The following is a 19,391-nucleotide window of genomic DNA, read 5'->3' as shown; positions in this document are numbered from 1 at the left end:
ATGATGATCTTTCATGTTTTATCAATGACATTTTCAGTTTCTTTTCTTGAAGCTACAAACTATGTAAATAAATAATTAATTTTAATGTAAAATTGGAAAATTTTATAATTTAATGCTTATCGATCTTTTCTGGAAATAATTGTCGGATTTTAAATAAATCTTCCTCAATTCCTTTAAAAACAAACTTTGAAAAATATTTCAACAAACAACAACAAACATACGTCCATACGTCCTTCAACAACAAACAAACGTCCTTAATTTGTTTTATCTGTAAAATGAGGTGAATAAACTATGATTTATAATTACAAAAATATGATTGAAATAAAGAAAAACGCAAATACACGTGTAAATATTTATTGTATTTGATTTATTTATTTGCATATGATTGCGGCCATGAATATATGATTGTTGCACTCATCAGATATATTAATTTGCAAATAATAGTATTAGTATAATTTACAACGTGGTTTGAAAGTGTAAATAGTTTTTTAAGATCATTGTCTATGCACAATATTAATTTAATTAACGTAAATACACTTAATTTGAATTGATTTTCCAGTTAAATGTTCATCTATGGAAAATTTACTAAAAATAAATTAAATTACTCAAGAAAATAAATTAACAGTTTATGTCAACGTAAAATACCAAACAAGCAAAACCTCTGCTCCAAACTGTCTCCTGTTTACTTAGAAATAAATTAACTTCGTAAAATTTTAAACAAGTTTTTCGCCTTATAAAGGCAAAACGGAAGTGACTGCAGTTAATTTTATTTTAAATGATAAACTTCAAAGCTTCTTTTGCTGACATGCTCGGCTACCCGTTATAGGAAATTACGTTTTGATTGACGTTGGAAAGAAAGTTTAAATATTATCTTATAGAAATTTTTTTTTTTTTTTTTTTATAAAAAGAAATATTTGCGTTCTTATGATTTACCCAAATATTTAATTTTGAGGGCCATTTTCAACGAGTTGTAAATAACTCACTATTAGAAAATGGAATCGAGTTGGGGTAGAGTGGGATTCGAACCACGGACCTTTGGTCCGTGAGTCCGAGACACTAGCCACAGGACCCGATTTTGTACTGTTCCCGAAATACCCACATAGATCTACTCTTCCAGTTAAGGAACACAAAACAAAACTTTTTATTACATTTATAACTTCAACGCTAGATATAAAATTACAGTAAATTTATCGACGGTAATTTATTTTAAATAATAATTAAATTTAACAACTCGAAATTTACTACTTTTGTTTAAAAATGGGTATGGACTTTAATATTTACATCATTAAAGTTAGAAATTATATTTTATTTCATCTGAAAGCAATTTTCGCAACATCAATATCGTTAAGTATTTTTAATACAGTGTATTTTAACCTATTTTTTTTTCATAAAACATATTCATAATTGGACCTTAATTTTCTAAATTATTTGAATCTTTACATGGTATTTGGAATACAAAAAAACATAAACTTCTAAATTTGAATCAGAAGATATTTTTATAAATTTAACATTAAAAAAATATATGTATATTAGGGTAGGAAAAACCTTAATTTTTCCTTAATAATTGAAAAGACAAAGTTTTATCAATTATTTACCAAATTACAAATGTGATAAAATATTTGAAATAAAAATATACTAAAAAAAATTAGACTGTATATTTTTTAATAAATTATATTAACCACGTTAATCGTGGTCAAAGATTACAATTCTCATTTAAAAATGCGTGACTTTACATTACATATTTTAATTTAAATCCAAGTTAATTACCCCTATTTACTTTTAATTTGCAATTTTTTGATTTTCAGGCCACTTTCATTTTGTTAATTCATTGTTATCATTGTACAACAAATATGATTTTTATTAAAGTATTATGATAAAGAGATCGAATAAAATGCTTAATCACTACTTCACTTACATCATGAACATTATGACTTCAAAGACATTCGTCTGGTAACTAGCTTGTGTAAGTGAGAATTGTTAACAAACTCTTTATTCGTACTCTTAAAAATCATGTTTCTTAAAATATAGGTAGTATGACTGTCAGGTTGCTGCAAGAAACTTAGTTTTGAGATATAACTTATTGAAAAATGCTTTTAACTCATATAACCAAATTCATGTAGATAACATTAACATCAATGTTTTAAGCCTATCATATATATAGCAATTTGTTAGACTTAAATAAATTAATCGTAATATTGAGTTCATCTATTTTAATTTGTTGTTTCAAGCATCATTGCTATTTTTTTTATTAAATATTTTTATTGAACATTATTTTTACCTATGACCGTCTTATATTTATTTGAATATAAAAAATCCAGCAACATTGCGAAAAAATCTTAATGAATAGTCACAACAAATTACAACGTAGATGTATGAAGTAAATGTAGATTCAAAAATAAATTTGTAATTTATTTTTCAAAATACAGCACGATCAACATTGACTGATTTTAGAAATTTGGTAATATTTTCCAATTACGAAAAATAACTTAATAAATTAAGATTTAGATAATTAAGTTTTTTTCTCAGATTACAGTATAATATTTAACCCTTTTTTGTTTATTTTCAAAAATTGATAAATATATGATCTATTAAAATAATTTATTTCAGTTATAAATAGACTAGTTTAGTAACTAATTCATCATTGGTATGACTAGTACTTAAAAATAATTTTCACTGACTTCTTGCAGCAAACGAACAATTTAATAAACCTTCACTGTTGTGAGGGTAAATTTATTTTTAGTTCGAATTGTTTTGACTTACCACGTCGATGATCTGCTGCAGGGTAAGACCAAATTTGACCTCAAGAGCTTCTGATTCGTTGGCAACAGGCCGCTCCAGGGTGTTATAGGTGGCCAAAAGATTGTTCAGTAATCGCTTCTCGTGAGGACCCCCTTCAGACCCTGAAACAACAAAAAATACATCAATTTGACGACAGTCATCTAGACACACTTTTTCTTTTCTTTTCTTTCGAAAGCAAACTAGACAATTATTTTATTTTCTGGTGAAATTAATTTTATGCGTTTTTAAATACCTTAATACAAAAACACAAAACTGGTGGACATATGAACATGTTTGACATGCTGAGTACCGAGAAAAACAAGATCAAAAAATTTAACGTTATGTTTGTTTGGACATTAACCAGTATTTGTCTTATTTCGTATTGTTCAAACCAAGAAATAGGACTTCTAAGAACAAGATAATTACAGCGTCTCTTTGAGTGTTTGAATTACGGTGATTGAAGACTCTGTTTGTTCAACGTAAATATGACATGTTCCAGTTATTTGGGCGTGGAATAATTACAAGATGTTCCATAGTAAATAGTGAACTATGATACCCAATTATTAATATAATGTAAATAAATTGATGAAGGAGCTCTACTTCATTAGATTATTGTAAACGGGCAATACCATTACGTTGGTTAAAAGGTCTATATTTTTTTGCCAGAATTATAGAAAAGGGGGAGTGTTATCAAGTTGACGAAAGTTTTGACCTCTCTCTTCCATGATATTGGTCGCAAGAAGACAGAGGTTGATGTATGCCGTGGATTGGAGATTCTTACTGGATGTTGAAAAAAAAAAAAAACAATCATGAAGTTTCGCCTACATTAATCAAATTGTGTATCTTTTATGTATGTATACGAGTATATGTGTATGCATTTAGGTGTATGTATGACGTTGTCCTACCCGAACGTTGGTTTGTCTCCTACTATTTTAATTAATTATTTATTACAGATTACAGCGCCACCTACCGGGTCCAATTGTGAATCTAAACCATCCAAAGACTCACTAACCACACAAAAAAAATCATCAAAATTTTTCCATACACATACACACGAAGTGAAGAATTTTATATTTATATATCTCTTATGAGTATAAAGAATTATTTGATTGTTCTTTACTTATTTTTTTTAAAACTAATAATTAACTGTATTATGTATCTTTTTTGGGTGATACCGTGTATGTTGGATTTGATCCGACGTTTCGGCTACCATTGCAGGAGCCATCTTCAGGGAAAACTGTGTGTTTTATAGAGAAATGTATGTGTTTAAGTACTAGTAATTTGTACCGTGTCACAGTCAGCAGTAGGCACATTTCTTGTTTTGTAGGAAAGAATAATTATGTTTATGTACTAGTAATTTGTACTGTGTCGCAGCCGGCAGTAGGCACATTTCTATTCGTTTTTGTCATATGTAGTGCTGGGAACCATGTTGAATTTAATTTAAGCCCGTCGTCTTTGTTTATATTATTTGGATGTCTGTGTATTTCAATTGCCTCTTTTATTATTCGTGCACTATAATTACTAGTTTTATGTAGAATTTTTGGTTCAAAGGCGAAAAAATGTCCTGTGTCTATAAAGTGTTCCGCTATTGCGGATTTGTCTGGATGTCCAAGTTTACACGCTCTTTTGTGTTCGTCAATTCTCATCTTTGCTGTGCGCCCTGTTTGTCCAATATACACTTTTTCACATCCTTGGCAACTTAGTTTGTACACGGCTTCAGTTTCCAGAGGATTTTTATCTTTTGGTTTTACTAAATGGTCTTTTATTTTTCCCACAGTCCCAAACGTTGTTGCAATATTTTGTTTTTTCAGCACTTTGGCTATCCTGTCAGTTACATTCTGTACATATGGTAGGTATGCAGTCCCTCTGGTAATATCTTCTTCCTTGTTCTTCTTTGTCCCTTGCGATTTAATAATGTTGTCAATTTGTTTCTTCTTATATCCATTATGCTCCAATGCATGTGAAATTTTGTTGAACTCTTCGCCCTTTTCGGAATCTTCGCATATTCGAGTCGCTCTTGTTAGAAGTGTATTTATTAATCCTCGTTTTTGGGCTGGATGATGATGTGAATCAGCGTGTAAGTATCGATTCGTATGTGTTGGTTTTCTATATACCGTATGCCCAAGACTGCCGTTTGGTTTTCTTTTTACTTCTACATCCAAGAATGGAAGAGAGTCGTTCGTTTGTAATTCCATTGTAAACTTTATCAGAGGATGTAATGCATTTAAATGATCTAGAAAGGTATTTAATTCATTCATCCCATGTGGCCAGACTGCAAAGATATCGTCTACGTATCTCAGCCACACTTTCGGTATAAGAGTTGCTGTATCCAATGCTGTATCTTCAAATTTTTCCATGAAGAAATTTGCTATCACTGGCGAAAGTGGAGAACCCATGGCCACTCCTTCTATTTGTTCATAAATTTCACCTTGAAATGAAAAATAGCCACTTTTAAGGCAATGTTCAAACATATCGCACATGTCTTTTTCATAAATTTCACTCAGAAGAGCCATCGAGTCTCCCATTGGTACATTAGTAAACAGCGATACTACGTCAAAGCTTACTAAAATGTCCTTTTCTGTCACAGATATATTGTTAAGAAGGCTTACAAAATGAGCCGAATCTTTTACAAACGAGTTGGTCTTTCCAGTATGTGATTGCAACTGTTTCGATAAATACTGCGCCAGTTTGTAAGTTGGAGCTCCTATATTGCTAACTATAGGTCTAAGGGGCATATCCTTTTTGTGTATCTTGGGAAGGCCATATATCGAGGGTGTCCTTGAGGCTTTCACAAATAGTGTCTGTTGCACTTCTTTGGGTATTTTTGATGTTTTCACTAATTCTCTCGTTTTTCTATCAAATTTATCGGTTGGGTTCCTTTTTAGTTTCCTGTATGTAGATGTTTCTACTAAGACGCGCATTTTCTGTATATAATCCGTTTTGTTTAATATTACAGTTGTATTGCCCTTATCTGCTGGTAATATAACAATGTCTGAATTTCTTCGTAATTCTTTTAGGGCTTGTCGTTGAGATGTTGACAAGTTCGATATTGGAGGCTTCGCTCGTCGTAGAATGATACTCGTATCTTGGCGGATTTCTTCCGCTACAACCGTAGGTAATTTGCGTAGAGATGCTTCAACTCCACAGATGATATCCACAACTGGGATAAATTTAGGGGTTATGGCATAATTGAACCCTTTTGCCAATACTTCTATTTCACTTGAAAGACCAACTCGTTTGTAAAAGATTCGGCTCATTTTGTAAGCCTTCTTAACAATATATCTGTGACAGAAAAGGACATTTTAGTAAGCTTTGACGTAGTATCGCTGTTTACTAATGTACCAATGGGAGACTCGATGGCTCTTCTGAGTGAAATTTATGAAAAAGACATGTGCGATATGTTTGAACATTGCCTTAAAAGTGGCTATTTTTCATTTCAAGGTGAAATTTATGAACAAATAGAAGGAGTGGCCATGGGTTCTCCACTTTCGCCAGTGATAGCAAATTTCTTCATGGAAAAATTTGAAGATACAGCATTGGATACAGCAACTCTTATACCGAAAGTGTGGCTGAGATACGTAGACGATATCTTTGCAGTCTGGCCACATGGGATGAATGAATTAAATACCTTTCTAGATCATTTAAATGCATTACATCCTCTGATAAAGTTTACAATGGAATTACAAACGAACGACTCTCTTCCATTCTTGGATGTAGAAGTAAAAAGAAAACCAAACGGCAGTCTTGGGCATACGGTATATAGAAAACCAACACATACGAATCGATACTTACACGCTGATTCACATCATCATCCAGCCCAAAAACGAGGATTAATAAATACACTTCTAACAAGAGCGACTCGAATATGCGAAGATTCCGAAAAGGGCGAAGAGTTCAACAAAATTTCACATGCATTGGAGCATAATGGATATAAGAAGAAACAAATTGACAACATTATTAAATCGCAAGGGACAAAGAAGAACAAGGAAGAAGATATTACCAGAGGGACTGCATACCTACCATATGTACAGAATGTAACTGACAGGATAGCCAAAGTGCTGAAAAAACAAAATATTGCAACAACGTTTGGGACTGTGGGAAAAATAAAAGACCATTTAGTAAAACCAAAAGATAAAAATCCTCTGGAAACTGAAGCCGTGTACAAACTAAGTTGCCAAGGATGTGAAAAAGTGTATATTGGACAAACAGGGCGCACAGCAAAGATGAGAATTGACGAACACAAAAGAGCGTGTAAACTTGGACATCCAGACAAATCCGCAATAGCGGAACACTTTATAGACACAGGACATTTTTTCGCCTTTGAACCAAAAATTCTACATAAAACTAGTAATTATAGTGCACGAATAATAAAAGAGGCAATTGAAATACACAGACATCCAAATAATATAAACAAAGACGACGGGCTTAAATTAAATTCAACATGGTTCCCAGCACTACATATGACAAAAACGAATAGAAATGTGCCTACTGCCGGCTGCGACACAGTACAAATTACTAGTACATAAACATAATTATTCTTTCCTACAAAACAAGAAATGTGCCTACTGCTGACTGTGACACGGTACAAATTACTAGTACTTAAACACATACATTTCTCTATAAAACACACAGTTTTCCCTGAAGATGGCTCCTGCAATGGTAGCCGAAACGTCGGATCAAATCCAACATACACGGTATCACCCAAAAAAGATACATAATATTGATAACAGTGACCGTGAAAACCTTCGCACCTATTTAATAATTAACTGATTTAAAACTCACCATAAAAATAACTGATCGACCTCCAAAACATGTTATACCATGTTTCCGAATATGAAGAATGTCAATAATGATTGAAAAGCTTGCAGTAAAACAACTAAAGCTGGTTAATATTTAGGACTAACAATTAACAGACAATTGAATAGTAGTGCATAGTTATGCAGAAAGCAGCCAGCCATAGAAAAGTGAAACTGAGATAATAGCACCTTTGTGAAATGAGTGAATAAACAAATGTACACAACAGTTGGACTGTTTTTGACTTCAACAAATCTGTATATATATTTTTTATTTTCATATTTTATTTTCGACATCCAGTAAGAATTATTATTATATGGGATGATATTTTTTGTTTTTGAATAAAATTAATTTTCACAAAAAAAAAATTCCACGATAAAAGGCAATTATCGTACAAACATATTTTAGCTTTTTCATTGAGGACAAATAGTGTTCATTATCTTTATTTTTTAGTTGATTTATACTAGTTCAAATGATGAAAACGAAATATGGATGTTCTATCATTAGTAATATTATGTATTCTGGCAATAAAATAATAAATGTATAACCAAGACTAAAAATTATCAAATGTGTCCACTTGCTTTGCACGTAAAAGCTGAATAGTTTGATAATAAAAGTACAAAGCTGTTTAAATTTTGGATTATCTCAACCGAGTATTAAAATCTCTAATATAAGAAATTAAAATTAGTATTGAAAGCGATGAAGGAGGGGAGTAATTTATCTTTAATCAAGTATAAATCGAGTTGTTAAAGTATTAAATTATTTAAAATATTAAATTCTGCTGCGATGTTGTTTTCAAGTTGCTGAACGAGAATTAATGTAGTCTGTTTTTCAATACTGCTTGAAGAATAAGACTTTTATTATAAGCTTCTCTTATAATACTGAGAAACGCAAATATTTCCATCATAGATTTTTCATTAGCTTTAGAATATTATGTCTCTGCTTTTGCGTCGCATTTTCAAGTACCGTTTTTTTATAATCTTAACATTATTAAAAAAGAAAAAACAACGTTTCAGTTATTGAAGTGTACGTCTAAAAATCTTAATGAAAGCATCAACATGCTTTCTACTATATACACATATTATAATTTATTAATTAAAAGTTTGAACCCTGTTGTACGTACATTGTGCGTAATTAATTCGTTTTATAGTAAATGAGAAATAACCGTTACTTTGATTTTTTTATTATTTTATAAAACGTCATAATTGAAGTTAATGAGGAAGTTCAGTGCTACGTGAAATTGGATTTGAAAATGTTTTCTTACCAAATGCATTTCTCAATTTTTTTATTATTTTTCCACCTGTCAGATTGTCAAAGATAACAAAATGGATATTTTTTTAATGTTGCCAGGGTAGTCAATTTTTTAACGCTACCTTTTATTAATAAAAACATTGGTCTTAATTAATTTAGTGGAATTTTAGCTTTCCTTCTAATGAAAAAAGAAAAACGGAGTGAATAAAAATGAAACAAAGAATACGGCGAGATTAGTTTTGGAAACCAAAAAAGCGAAGCATAATTTTCTCAGTGCATTTAAAGGAGAAATGTTTTTATGAAACAAAAAGTCATTTTTCTGTAAAACTCTAATTATTAGTTCTAGTATTGGGTAGACTGTATTGATATTTTCTTATTAAAGAGGTTGTATTTATAGGAGTGAAGAAATTGGTAAAACGTTTTACTGGACTCTTCATTTTAAAAAAAACCGTTGAAGTATTTCTCTCGAAAAATGTTGAAATGACTTTCTTTTGGACAGGGCATAAATTTTCATTTTCTTTCTCTTTTAAACAACATTCTTCGATACCCGGTACCTTGGCATCTCCCTAAGAATTAAGTTTAACTTTCCAATCATGGACTAGCACTCTGCCCATCTAATGAGAGAACTAACGAAAATTGGACCTCTCGGATTAAACAACGCCGTGGTGGACATTTGACCGACATTATCTTTAAAGCATAAAATATTATTTAACATGACATAAAAATATTTGTTTTATGTGAAATAAAATTTGTTTTATTTTTTAACTTCAAAATTCATTAAATCAATTACTCTTATTAAATGACCCTTTACTTATCTACTCTGTTCTGGCAATCAATATTTCCGCGTGTACAATAAGATTTTAGAGTAATTAACGAATCGCTTTTTTTTAAACATAATTATCTTGCATTTGTGTTATGGTTATATTTTTAGCGATCTGGCAACATTACGCGGTGCGTTTAAGTATACGCGCGGCAAAAATGAGGTAGAGGGGGGGGATTTTCGAACACAGTCCAATGTATATTAATATGATTCTACGCTCCTTCTGGACTATTATTAATTCTATGGGTGTTTATAAGTTGTGACCGTTTTTACCGAAATTTAAAAATAAGCCCCAAAAGTAAAACAAAACGGTGCTGGTTGTAAAAAAATTGACTGTTCTACAATATATTGTGTTAGCTTATACGTTACACTGATTGTTCTTATTGATAACAAACCTTCAAAACGGAATGTCAAGTAGACGAAAGTTAGCATTTTCGACACCTCCTCATGTTACTGCCAAACCATCTCCCGATATTTACGCAGGGTAGGGTAAAGATGCTATGAATTATCGACTTGTCATTTTTGTTTTTGTCCTTTTTTTCTCTTAAATTTTTAAATAGATATGGATAGAGCTTATGTTGACAATCAAAAAATACTCAAAGAATATACATCTACTATGTAATTAGTTTCTTAATCCCTTTGGTCTGTCGCGTTTGAAAATAAGTACTTTTCTAATTTTATAAAAAAATGTTATAAAATTGTACCCCTAATGTTCCGTTTAATAACGTAATTTGTAAAATAAAAAAAATGTGTCTTCATTGTTGATAAAATTTTATTATTTCATTTTGTAATAAAAACTTTCTGGTAGTAAAATATTCTGCCGCAGATGAATAAAAGATGAGTTTTCTCCCGAAGCGACATCTTTAATATATAATTTAACAATTACGCTTGAGCAAAGAAAACTATATCGTTTAATTATAAATATAATATTAAAGATCTGCAGAGAGTGAAATATTTTTTTTAATTACAAAGGAAAACTCCAAGAAAAATAAAATAAAATAAAATAAAATCATTAAAATAATAAAATAAAATTAATAAAATTCTAGGAAACTGTATAAACGTATATTAATATTTCTCCCTTGATATCATAAATAACAGTAAATTGGCACTTATGATAATATTATTTAATTAAATCTAAATTATTATCTAGGTTTTCATATGTATATTGAAATTCTAATATAATTTGTCTTTTGTTTGTTTGAAAGAACAGTTCGTAATTGACTTTTGTTTTTTTTTTTTTTTAATAAAAGAAAAATATTTGCTTTCCGATGATTTACCGAAATATATGAGAAAGTTTAGTGGTTCTTAAAAATGTGTACATAAGTTATATTTCATATAAGACCATAAGACTATCAAAATAAGACTAATATATTTTATGAATATTTTTATGTATCAGCGCTACGATTTTTCAAAGTTAAGTTTTGTAATATCAAAATTACTCCCCCCGTAACGTCACAAGTTCTCGTTTGTGAGTTTTGTTTTTTTTTTCAATCTATCATAAATAAAACACTTCATAAAATCAACTCATCATTTGGAGGCCCGAAAACCGAAAATCTATAACATGTGGTGACAAAGTACATTTCTTTTTGTCAACAGAGAGGGAAAACATTGTTGATAAGGGAATATGACCTTTCATTAGCTGGTTTAAGTGGCCACTTTACACACTGTGTAACATTCACTATTCTGCCCATGTTTAAACATCCACATTTCTTCAACTCTTCCATCTGTTGATTTTTGTGAAATAAAGGAGGTGAAACCTTTATTATGTGGGTGAGATTCATCCGGCTATACCAAATCACCTACTAGACAACGCCTGAAGACAATTTTCCAATTTTTATACTTTTTCTTTTACCAGGTAGTTAATTACCATGGATTGCCAATGCAAGTAAAATGTATCATAAGAAATTCTAAATTATTTATTTATTTATTATAAACTGTAATGTATATATTTCATCTTGCCCCATTTTTGAGCACCGCGCAAATACTTGCGTTTCTGAAAGTATATTTTTGTACTCTCGGCAAACATCAGTGCGGAATCTGGCGACAAAAATGTTTGAACTCGCGTCATTTGTTCAAAACAGAACAAGCAGTTCAAACTCCTATGGGAGAAAGATTCGAAACCCCCAGGCAAAAAGATGTGATCGCTCAAGAATGGAAGCGTTAATTTAGACACGAATACAACAAATTAAAATCTATTATACCTGACTATTGCTTTAAGATAGTTAAAAACCAAAATCTTATCTCAATTTTTTCAAAACGGGCTTTTTACTCCTTCTTATTTTTATTTTATTATCAAATTTGAATGAGATAAAAACCATTTTAACCATTGGTTATCGATAACATCTGTTTAAATCTTGATAATCTAAATCGATTTGATATTTATACAACTTGATGCGTTGTGTAACATCCATTGTTTATTTGATGCAACGTGTATTTTGGGAGCTATTTTAACGACATAATGGCCGGAATACGACAAATATACTTTCGGAAACGTAAGTATTTGCGCGGTGCTCAAAAATGGGGTAAGATGAAATATATACGTTACGATACGGCCTGAGCTAATCACAAAAGTTATATGAAGAAACATGTGCAAATATTCATGAAATAGTATCGCAAAGAGCATCAAATTCATTAATCTTGCAACTGTATCCAATTTCAGTTCTTATTCGTCGACATATCACTTAAACTACATTTTTGACATTTTTTTATCGCCTGGAGAACATTTATTTTCAATATTGTAGCTTCAGCGCTGTCAAATAACATTGAAATATGTCGAGAACGAGTGAATTTAAGTTTGGGGCATTCCGAAACGAACGATGTGAAGATAAAATAACTTTTGTATTTCCCGAAGGGTTAATCGTTTAAGATAAATATGGCTATAAAAGGGTTTTTGCTGAATCTGATTCAATTTTCTCTACATTTTGCATAATACTATTAAAAAAGTCGGGGATTGTATTTTTCATATTTATATTATGTAATCAATTGAAATTCATATGTTAACTTGTTGCAATAGAGAAGGAAAACATTTTGAGAAGGGAATGTGGAAGTCTAGGCATTTACAAGGCTTATGATCTGTCATTGGCTGATTTGAGTGACCACTTCACACACTGTGTAACATTTACCATTCTGCCTATGTGTGAACATGAACTTTTCTTAACTCTTCCATCTGTTATTTTCTGTGAAGTAAAAGAGCCAGCCAATGACATTCAATTCATATTTAAATAAAGGTCATAAGCCCTCTAAATGCCTAGATTTCCATATTCCCTTCTCAAAATGTTATCCTTCTCATTTGCAAAAATTTCCAGATGAATAATTCCCTAGAGAGGAAATCCAGCCAGTCTGCAAACATTTGGACATACTCAAAACATTTTTAAATTAAAATTTTAACACTCAAATCAAAAAATTCAAAGTGTGATTTCAACAATAAGGACAAATCAATTTTTTAAATATTTTAAAAGTAATAAAGACCTATAAAATACTGTTCAGAAACAATATTCTTATAAGTAGCATAAAACATGTTTTTACATTTGTAATTTTGAATCCCTGCAAAAAATGTCATTCCATTGGCCACGCGCCCAATGCGTCACGATTCATATTTGTTCCCGACCATTCAAATTTGTTGACAACAGTCTCACAAATCTTGACGTCACAACTATCAAAGTCAAACATGGCGCGTTTTTCTAGTGACGTTTTTTTTACATTTCTTTTTTCAAGAGGCGGGTTGTGGTCCTGAGACTAGTGTCTCAGACTCATGGATCAAAGGTCCGTAGTTCGAATCCCACTATACCTCAACTTGATTCCCATTTTCTAATAGTGATTTTTTCAACTCGTTGAAAATGGCCCTCAAAATTAAATATATTACTAAATTATAAAAGCGCAAATATTTTTTTTTTCAATAAATGAATATTTATTTCTCCACAATAAGCATATTAATTTTGAAAATACAATTAATTATTCTTAATCCATTTTATGTATTTTTATCTGTATTCGAAATATGTGATATTTCCCTTTTATCCTGCAAAAATATGTTTGTTTCATTTCAGTGATTTATTTTAACTGTAACAAAACTTTTTTTATATATTTTGAGTAGCATTATGCTGCCTTGTATTATGTTTGAATTAAGTAATCCCTTAAAACCGTCATTGCCCTTTTGATCCTTCTCTTTTCCAAATATATCACCTTAGTGTAAAGGTCAAATTACACTACTGCGTCGACGCACTTCAGCGGCGCTGTGTAGCAAAATTTTGTATGTAGTGCCGCGCAGTGTAGCCCTTAAAATAAACAATGTGATGCGTTTCGTTTAGTTTGGACATGTGAGTTTGATAATGTCTTACAAGACGAAACGCGTCACATTGCAAACTCTTACATATACGAGTATTTTGAAAAATAAAAATTTATAATAATGAAAGGATTTTATTATAGATACCTTACCAAGAGATAAAATCAAATTCTTACAATAATTTGAATTTACAATAAATAATGAAAATAATATTTCATGTCGCCGTCAAGTGTCAAGTTGACATATCAAATCCTGATTTATGAGTGAAAGCTGGCATATTATCGAGACAAAGATTCGTCTTCCTTCAACCGTCTGAGCTTTCAACAAATTAAACTATGGAAATCAATCAAACTTACTTTGAAAGTAAATATTCTAAATCACGTTTTATAAACACATACATGGGAGTATAAAAAAACACCGAATTAATATTGTGATGGGAGGAGATTTTCTTCGGAGTATCTTTTTTCAGTCAGAATCCAAAATGTTGTTGCTAGAGAAGGTTTAGTTTGTTTGACAGTTGTTTTGTGGGCTCGTCGTTTTTGCAATGAATAACCGAGCGCGCGGCCGAGAATCACCTATGTCAATTCATCCGCCAACCCCCCTCTGGACGTTTATTAGCCAACTAAATCAACGAAATTGTCCTAAAACTTTGTCGTATCATTCTAGTAAACTGATGACAGGCCACCAAATAAATTATGGAGCTACCTGGAGAGACTTGAGTTCAACGAAGCGAATAAAAATTTGAGGAAGACAACGATGACTGCCAAATTTGCTCTCACACTGACCTCCTTATGCGCCATTTTTTGTCCAAATAAAGTATGACCGCTGTGCCCCACCCCATTCACTTAATCTACGCCTTTACGACATTTTTTACACCTTTGAATGAAAAAATACATGGAAGCATAGTTTCACTGACGTTACTGAGGTTAAGAAAAAAATGACGGAGACGCTGTCAAGCATCACGGAAAATATTTTTTAAAAATATTTCCAAAAATGAAATAAAATATTTGACAAGAACATTCATTCCGATGAAGAGTATTTTAAAATTAATTATTATACTGCAGGTTTTTTAAAATAATGGATAATATTTTTTCATATAAGTCTGGTTTCTTTTGGGTATATCATGATTACTTTATATCATGTACAATAATTATTTTTACTCATAAAATTTATTTTTCAAAACTATTTACATAATAATCTTGAAATTGAAGTCCTACTGAATCTTACGCATACAACACGTCAGCAGGTTCTTATTTATTGATTAGATTAATTCATATTCAACCTACTTCAATAATAATTTTATTAGAAAAACGTCACAGATTTTATTATATTATTACAAATTAAAACTATCATTCATACAAAAAGCTTTTTCCATTAGGCATAATTTAAGTTAACGTCTCACTCCTGTACTAAACTCACTAATCTTAATATTGTTATATGCCGAAGTTGCAAATATCAGCGGTAAAAATTTTTTTATTATATATTGAATTTCATTGGGTGCATACAGTACTGTTATGCATAAACGTTTTTTTTACATTCAAATTTTTTTAATATTATATAATTTGGCTCAAACTAGATTAATACTTTAGTTGCCAAGGGAATATTGTAATACAATAATTAAAATTAGTCTTAACAAATAAAAACTTCTATTTTTTATCAGACACTTTAATTGTTAATGATTTCGGATAGTCACTTAAAGTAGATTATTATTTATTTGGGTAACTTTAAAACATCTTAAGTAAATCAAACAACTAAATCCAGCTTCTTTACAGATCTTAAAAAGTTTTAGAAGGTTATTTAAATGATAACAAAAATCATTATACATTATAATATATGTATTATGTATCCAACGAAAATCAACATGAAAATGTTTATCGAATCTGATACAATATACAGTTTTTGGTATCTTTTGTAGAACAAATCTAATATTTTACGGACTTAATAAAATGCGGGATTCACGTTTTTTTATCAATATCGCTGTTTTTCAAATCATATCAAACGCGGCTTACGACTTCTTATCCTGATTTTTCTTTATTCTTTACGCTTCACAAAATTATGCTGGTCGAATAAAAGGTTTGTAATGATGATCTCCAATACTCCCGTGAAAAAACTATCTGCTTTACTTGCATACATGCCTAAAAGGCTTGCGTCAAACTTTCATAAATATCCGTTATTTATTTACATATGTTCATAGTTATATAGCCTAAGCTGTTTTTTTTTTGCATTGGATCCGGGTTCAATTTATGTTCGTTTTGAGGGCATTTTTTCCTTTCCTTCCATGTAAAAAAATAATCAAGGTACACTGCAATAATTGAGGTACAAATACAGCCCTATTTGCATTACTGGGTGCGAAAAGGTAAACGATGGTTATAATTTCAAAAAATAAAATATATAAACAAATGTAAAAAATCTTATCTGATGTTTATTTTGTTAATTTTTTTATATTTAGATTTCAAAAATTTTGGCGGCCTCCGTGATAAGAAGCTAAGATATTTGACTTACGCACGGAAGGTTCCAGGTTTGATTCCCGAAGAGAACACAAATATTTCATATAATTTTTTTCAAGCCTCGGTTTTCTGTGCTGTAATTTACCACTGTAATAGTGCCCCTGTGATCTGTTGTAGTGATAATTTTTTTTTTTTTTCTAAAATTTTTACAAACTCTTGACAACAACTAATCTTTAGAAGTTAAATAATATAAATGGAACGCTTTGTTAAATGTAATGAACTATTCAGAGCCATAAATATGGATTAATTTTGATTAAACAAGATCAAATTGTTTTCTGCGAGATACAAACTCTTAATGCTCACATCTCGTGGTGTGGGTAAAACTCGTGGTTTGTTTGAGATTAACTTTTAATCCGCCCTAAATAATGATTCTCGAACGAATAAACACGAAAGCTTTGGTAAGCTTAAATTCATGATTTTGCAGACCGTAGGGAACTGCTAATAGAAACATCAGCGGAGTTATGACAAAAACTTATATTTTTTTATCTTATATAACGTTGATTGTCGAGTTTACTAGTCAGACAATTTGAAGCTAATAGATATTTAATATTTGAAGCACTTACTTTGTGGTTATTCATTTTAATAAAGTAAATTAAATAACTTTGTTTTTAGCCACTATTTTTTCTTTTTTTCTACCGACCGGTTTCCGCTATACCTTGAAAAAGAAACTCGTTTAGCTTTAAAACCGGTCAATAGAAAAAAAATTGCGGCTTAAAACAAAGTTGTTTTATTTATTTTATTTTATCAAAACTAATTAACTTATTACGAGAAAATCCTAAATATGTCAAAAGTAAATTTTGTACGTTATTTTCCTAAATAAAATCATAAAAAATCGTAATTTTACCACACGTCTCTCTATTAATTCAAAAAAAAATTGATTACGTAATAATGCTGAAAAATCTACGAAAAATGCCTTTGAAGTGACTTTTCGAACTGGGTCTAATCTGACCCACAACCGTTAAAAGCACATCTTTTTTAGCCAGCGGGATAAGAGTTAATTTTTAACTTTGTTCACAAAAATATCAATAAATGTTAGTAAATATTTGTGCATGACAGGTTTATGACTATTCTATGTTTACCGATTTCATTTTTGAGATCGTCAATTTTTTTTGTAAACCAGGCTGTCTACGAAAATTTCGACGAACTCAATATGTCGTTGTTATGAACCAACTTAATACTAATACAGTAAAACTCCAACTATCCGGAATAATAAGTGCCAGAAGCTATCACATGAAAACTTAATTAACACGTTCAATAGCACAATCACAAATAACTATCGACGTGCTAATAAGCGACGTGATAACAATTTCTCACCATGGTTGTTTATCGTATTCGCCAACCCAATATTAAATGTCAAAATATTTACGTTTTGCTGCACAATCACTTATTTAAATTTCACCGGTGTAAATATGGAAAATGTTCCAAAATAACTATAATTATTTATTATTTATCATGCTATTTATTGCATTCAGCCGGCGGTTAGCAAGCTTAATATTCACTTTTTGGTTTTAGATACTTCTTACTATTTTTCAAATGCAATAAACTGTATTATTTTTTATGGTAAACGCCGATTTTTTGGCAATGAACTGTATTTATTTACGAGGAAAACAAAAAACACACCGACACGAGAGTTGACTTAGATATTACACACGCGTTGACTTATGACTGCGATAACTTAAGCATGTTCATTATTGTAGCATGTTTTTAAGCACGTCGATAGTTATTTGTGATTGAGCTTAAGCAAAGTTGATTGCATTGACCAAGAAACGCGCCGGCCGCCAGCGCCCTTTTTATTTGTTTTAACATTTTGTTTGTTTTTTATTTACTAATAACAATCCTGATATTCGGCAATTTGGAGGAATGCAGATCGAATAAACAGAGTCCTACTGTAATACTTTATTCTGATCAACATTCCCTTGCTCTTCGTACTCCACATTACACAATTTTCGATCCCCTATCAAAAGCCTTCAACCGCAGTTTTCACAACACAACACACGTCAAACCAACTAAACACACGTGCCTGAAGCGTGTTCAATGAAATGTGGAATAAATTTATCTACGCAAAGCGAGCAAACAAAACAATAACCAAGCGAATGATTTCCCCGTTGCAAAATGTTATTTTTGACGGCAGTAAAAAACATTTTTACTTATTACTTTACAAAATTTTTGGTTCATCCAATTAAAGCAACGGATATTCCTCAAATGCGTTACTTTAAAAAATCTTACCAATTTGTACATGAAAATCAAACCAGTAATAAAAATAAAACAAGACCGCCAATTCGTAAAAATGCAAAATCACTGAACTCGTTGATACTCCAAGCTGTACTGAAAGAAAAAACATCCTTTTATTTTAAGTTGAAAAAATATACGTGTAGCTAACAAGTTCTTAAAGAAGGTATTGCGCACGAGAATATTGATATACAATTTACTGATAATTCACCAGCCTGCATGAAAATCCGCCCTTACACCATTCTTGCTGATCATATGTAAAATGATCTCCTGAATCCGAATATGACACCCGTTTCTCCTCCTGTTATTTTTTTTTATCACTTTTCAATCATTTGGATGGATGAAAATGATTATTTTAGCCTTTACATTTCTTCTGAGGGTCTATAGAGGTTAAAAGTTCTAAAAAAATAATTTTGAAGTTATAACTAAAATAATCGTTTTCACCCTTCCAAATCAAATTCATGGCCATAAAATGATTATTAATAAGTTAATAAAGTAGGGACTGACGTGGGATACGGGGGTTAAATTCGGATTCAGGAAATTATATTCTTAAAAAAACCAGTGAAATTAGATTAAATGAGAACATACGTCGTCCTTTTTTAAGATTAAACAAATAATCAAACAAATCTTATTTTTATTTTATTTTTTATTTTTATGAACTTTGGATTTAGATTGGGTTTTTGCAGGCGTTTGTATACAAAATAAGTTTTTTTGGGTTATTGTGCCGTGAAAT

General features: G+C 30.8%; 1 protein-coding gene across 2 annotated transcripts in view; it reads right to left on the bottom strand.

The window, feature by feature from the left end:
- nAChRalpha6 (nicotinic acetylcholine receptor alpha6) overlaps nt 1-19,391 on the bottom strand; it is a 447,337-nt gene that overhangs the window by 215,744 nt on the left and 212,202 nt on the right. For both annotated transcript variants that reach the window (XM_088228339.1, XM_088228340.1), the window contains exon 2: nt 2,761-2,900. In XM_088228339.1, the coding sequence (XP_088084465.1) occupies nt 2,761-2,900 (140 nt within the window). The remainder of the gene's footprint in view (nt 1-2,760; nt 2,901-19,391) is intronic.

The sequence above is a fragment of the Micrasema longulum genome, unplaced genomic scaffold (genome assembly GCF_059751315.1).
Source record: "Micrasema longulum isolate JH-2025_06_02 unplaced genomic scaffold, ASM5975131v1 h1tg000578l, whole genome shotgun sequence".
In the NCBI taxonomy this organism is placed as follows: Eukaryota; Metazoa; Arthropoda; class Insecta; order Trichoptera; family Brachycentridae; genus Micrasema; species Micrasema longulum.
Note: the sequence above shows the minus strand (reverse complement) of the source record. Positions and strands in the feature narration are given on the sequence as shown.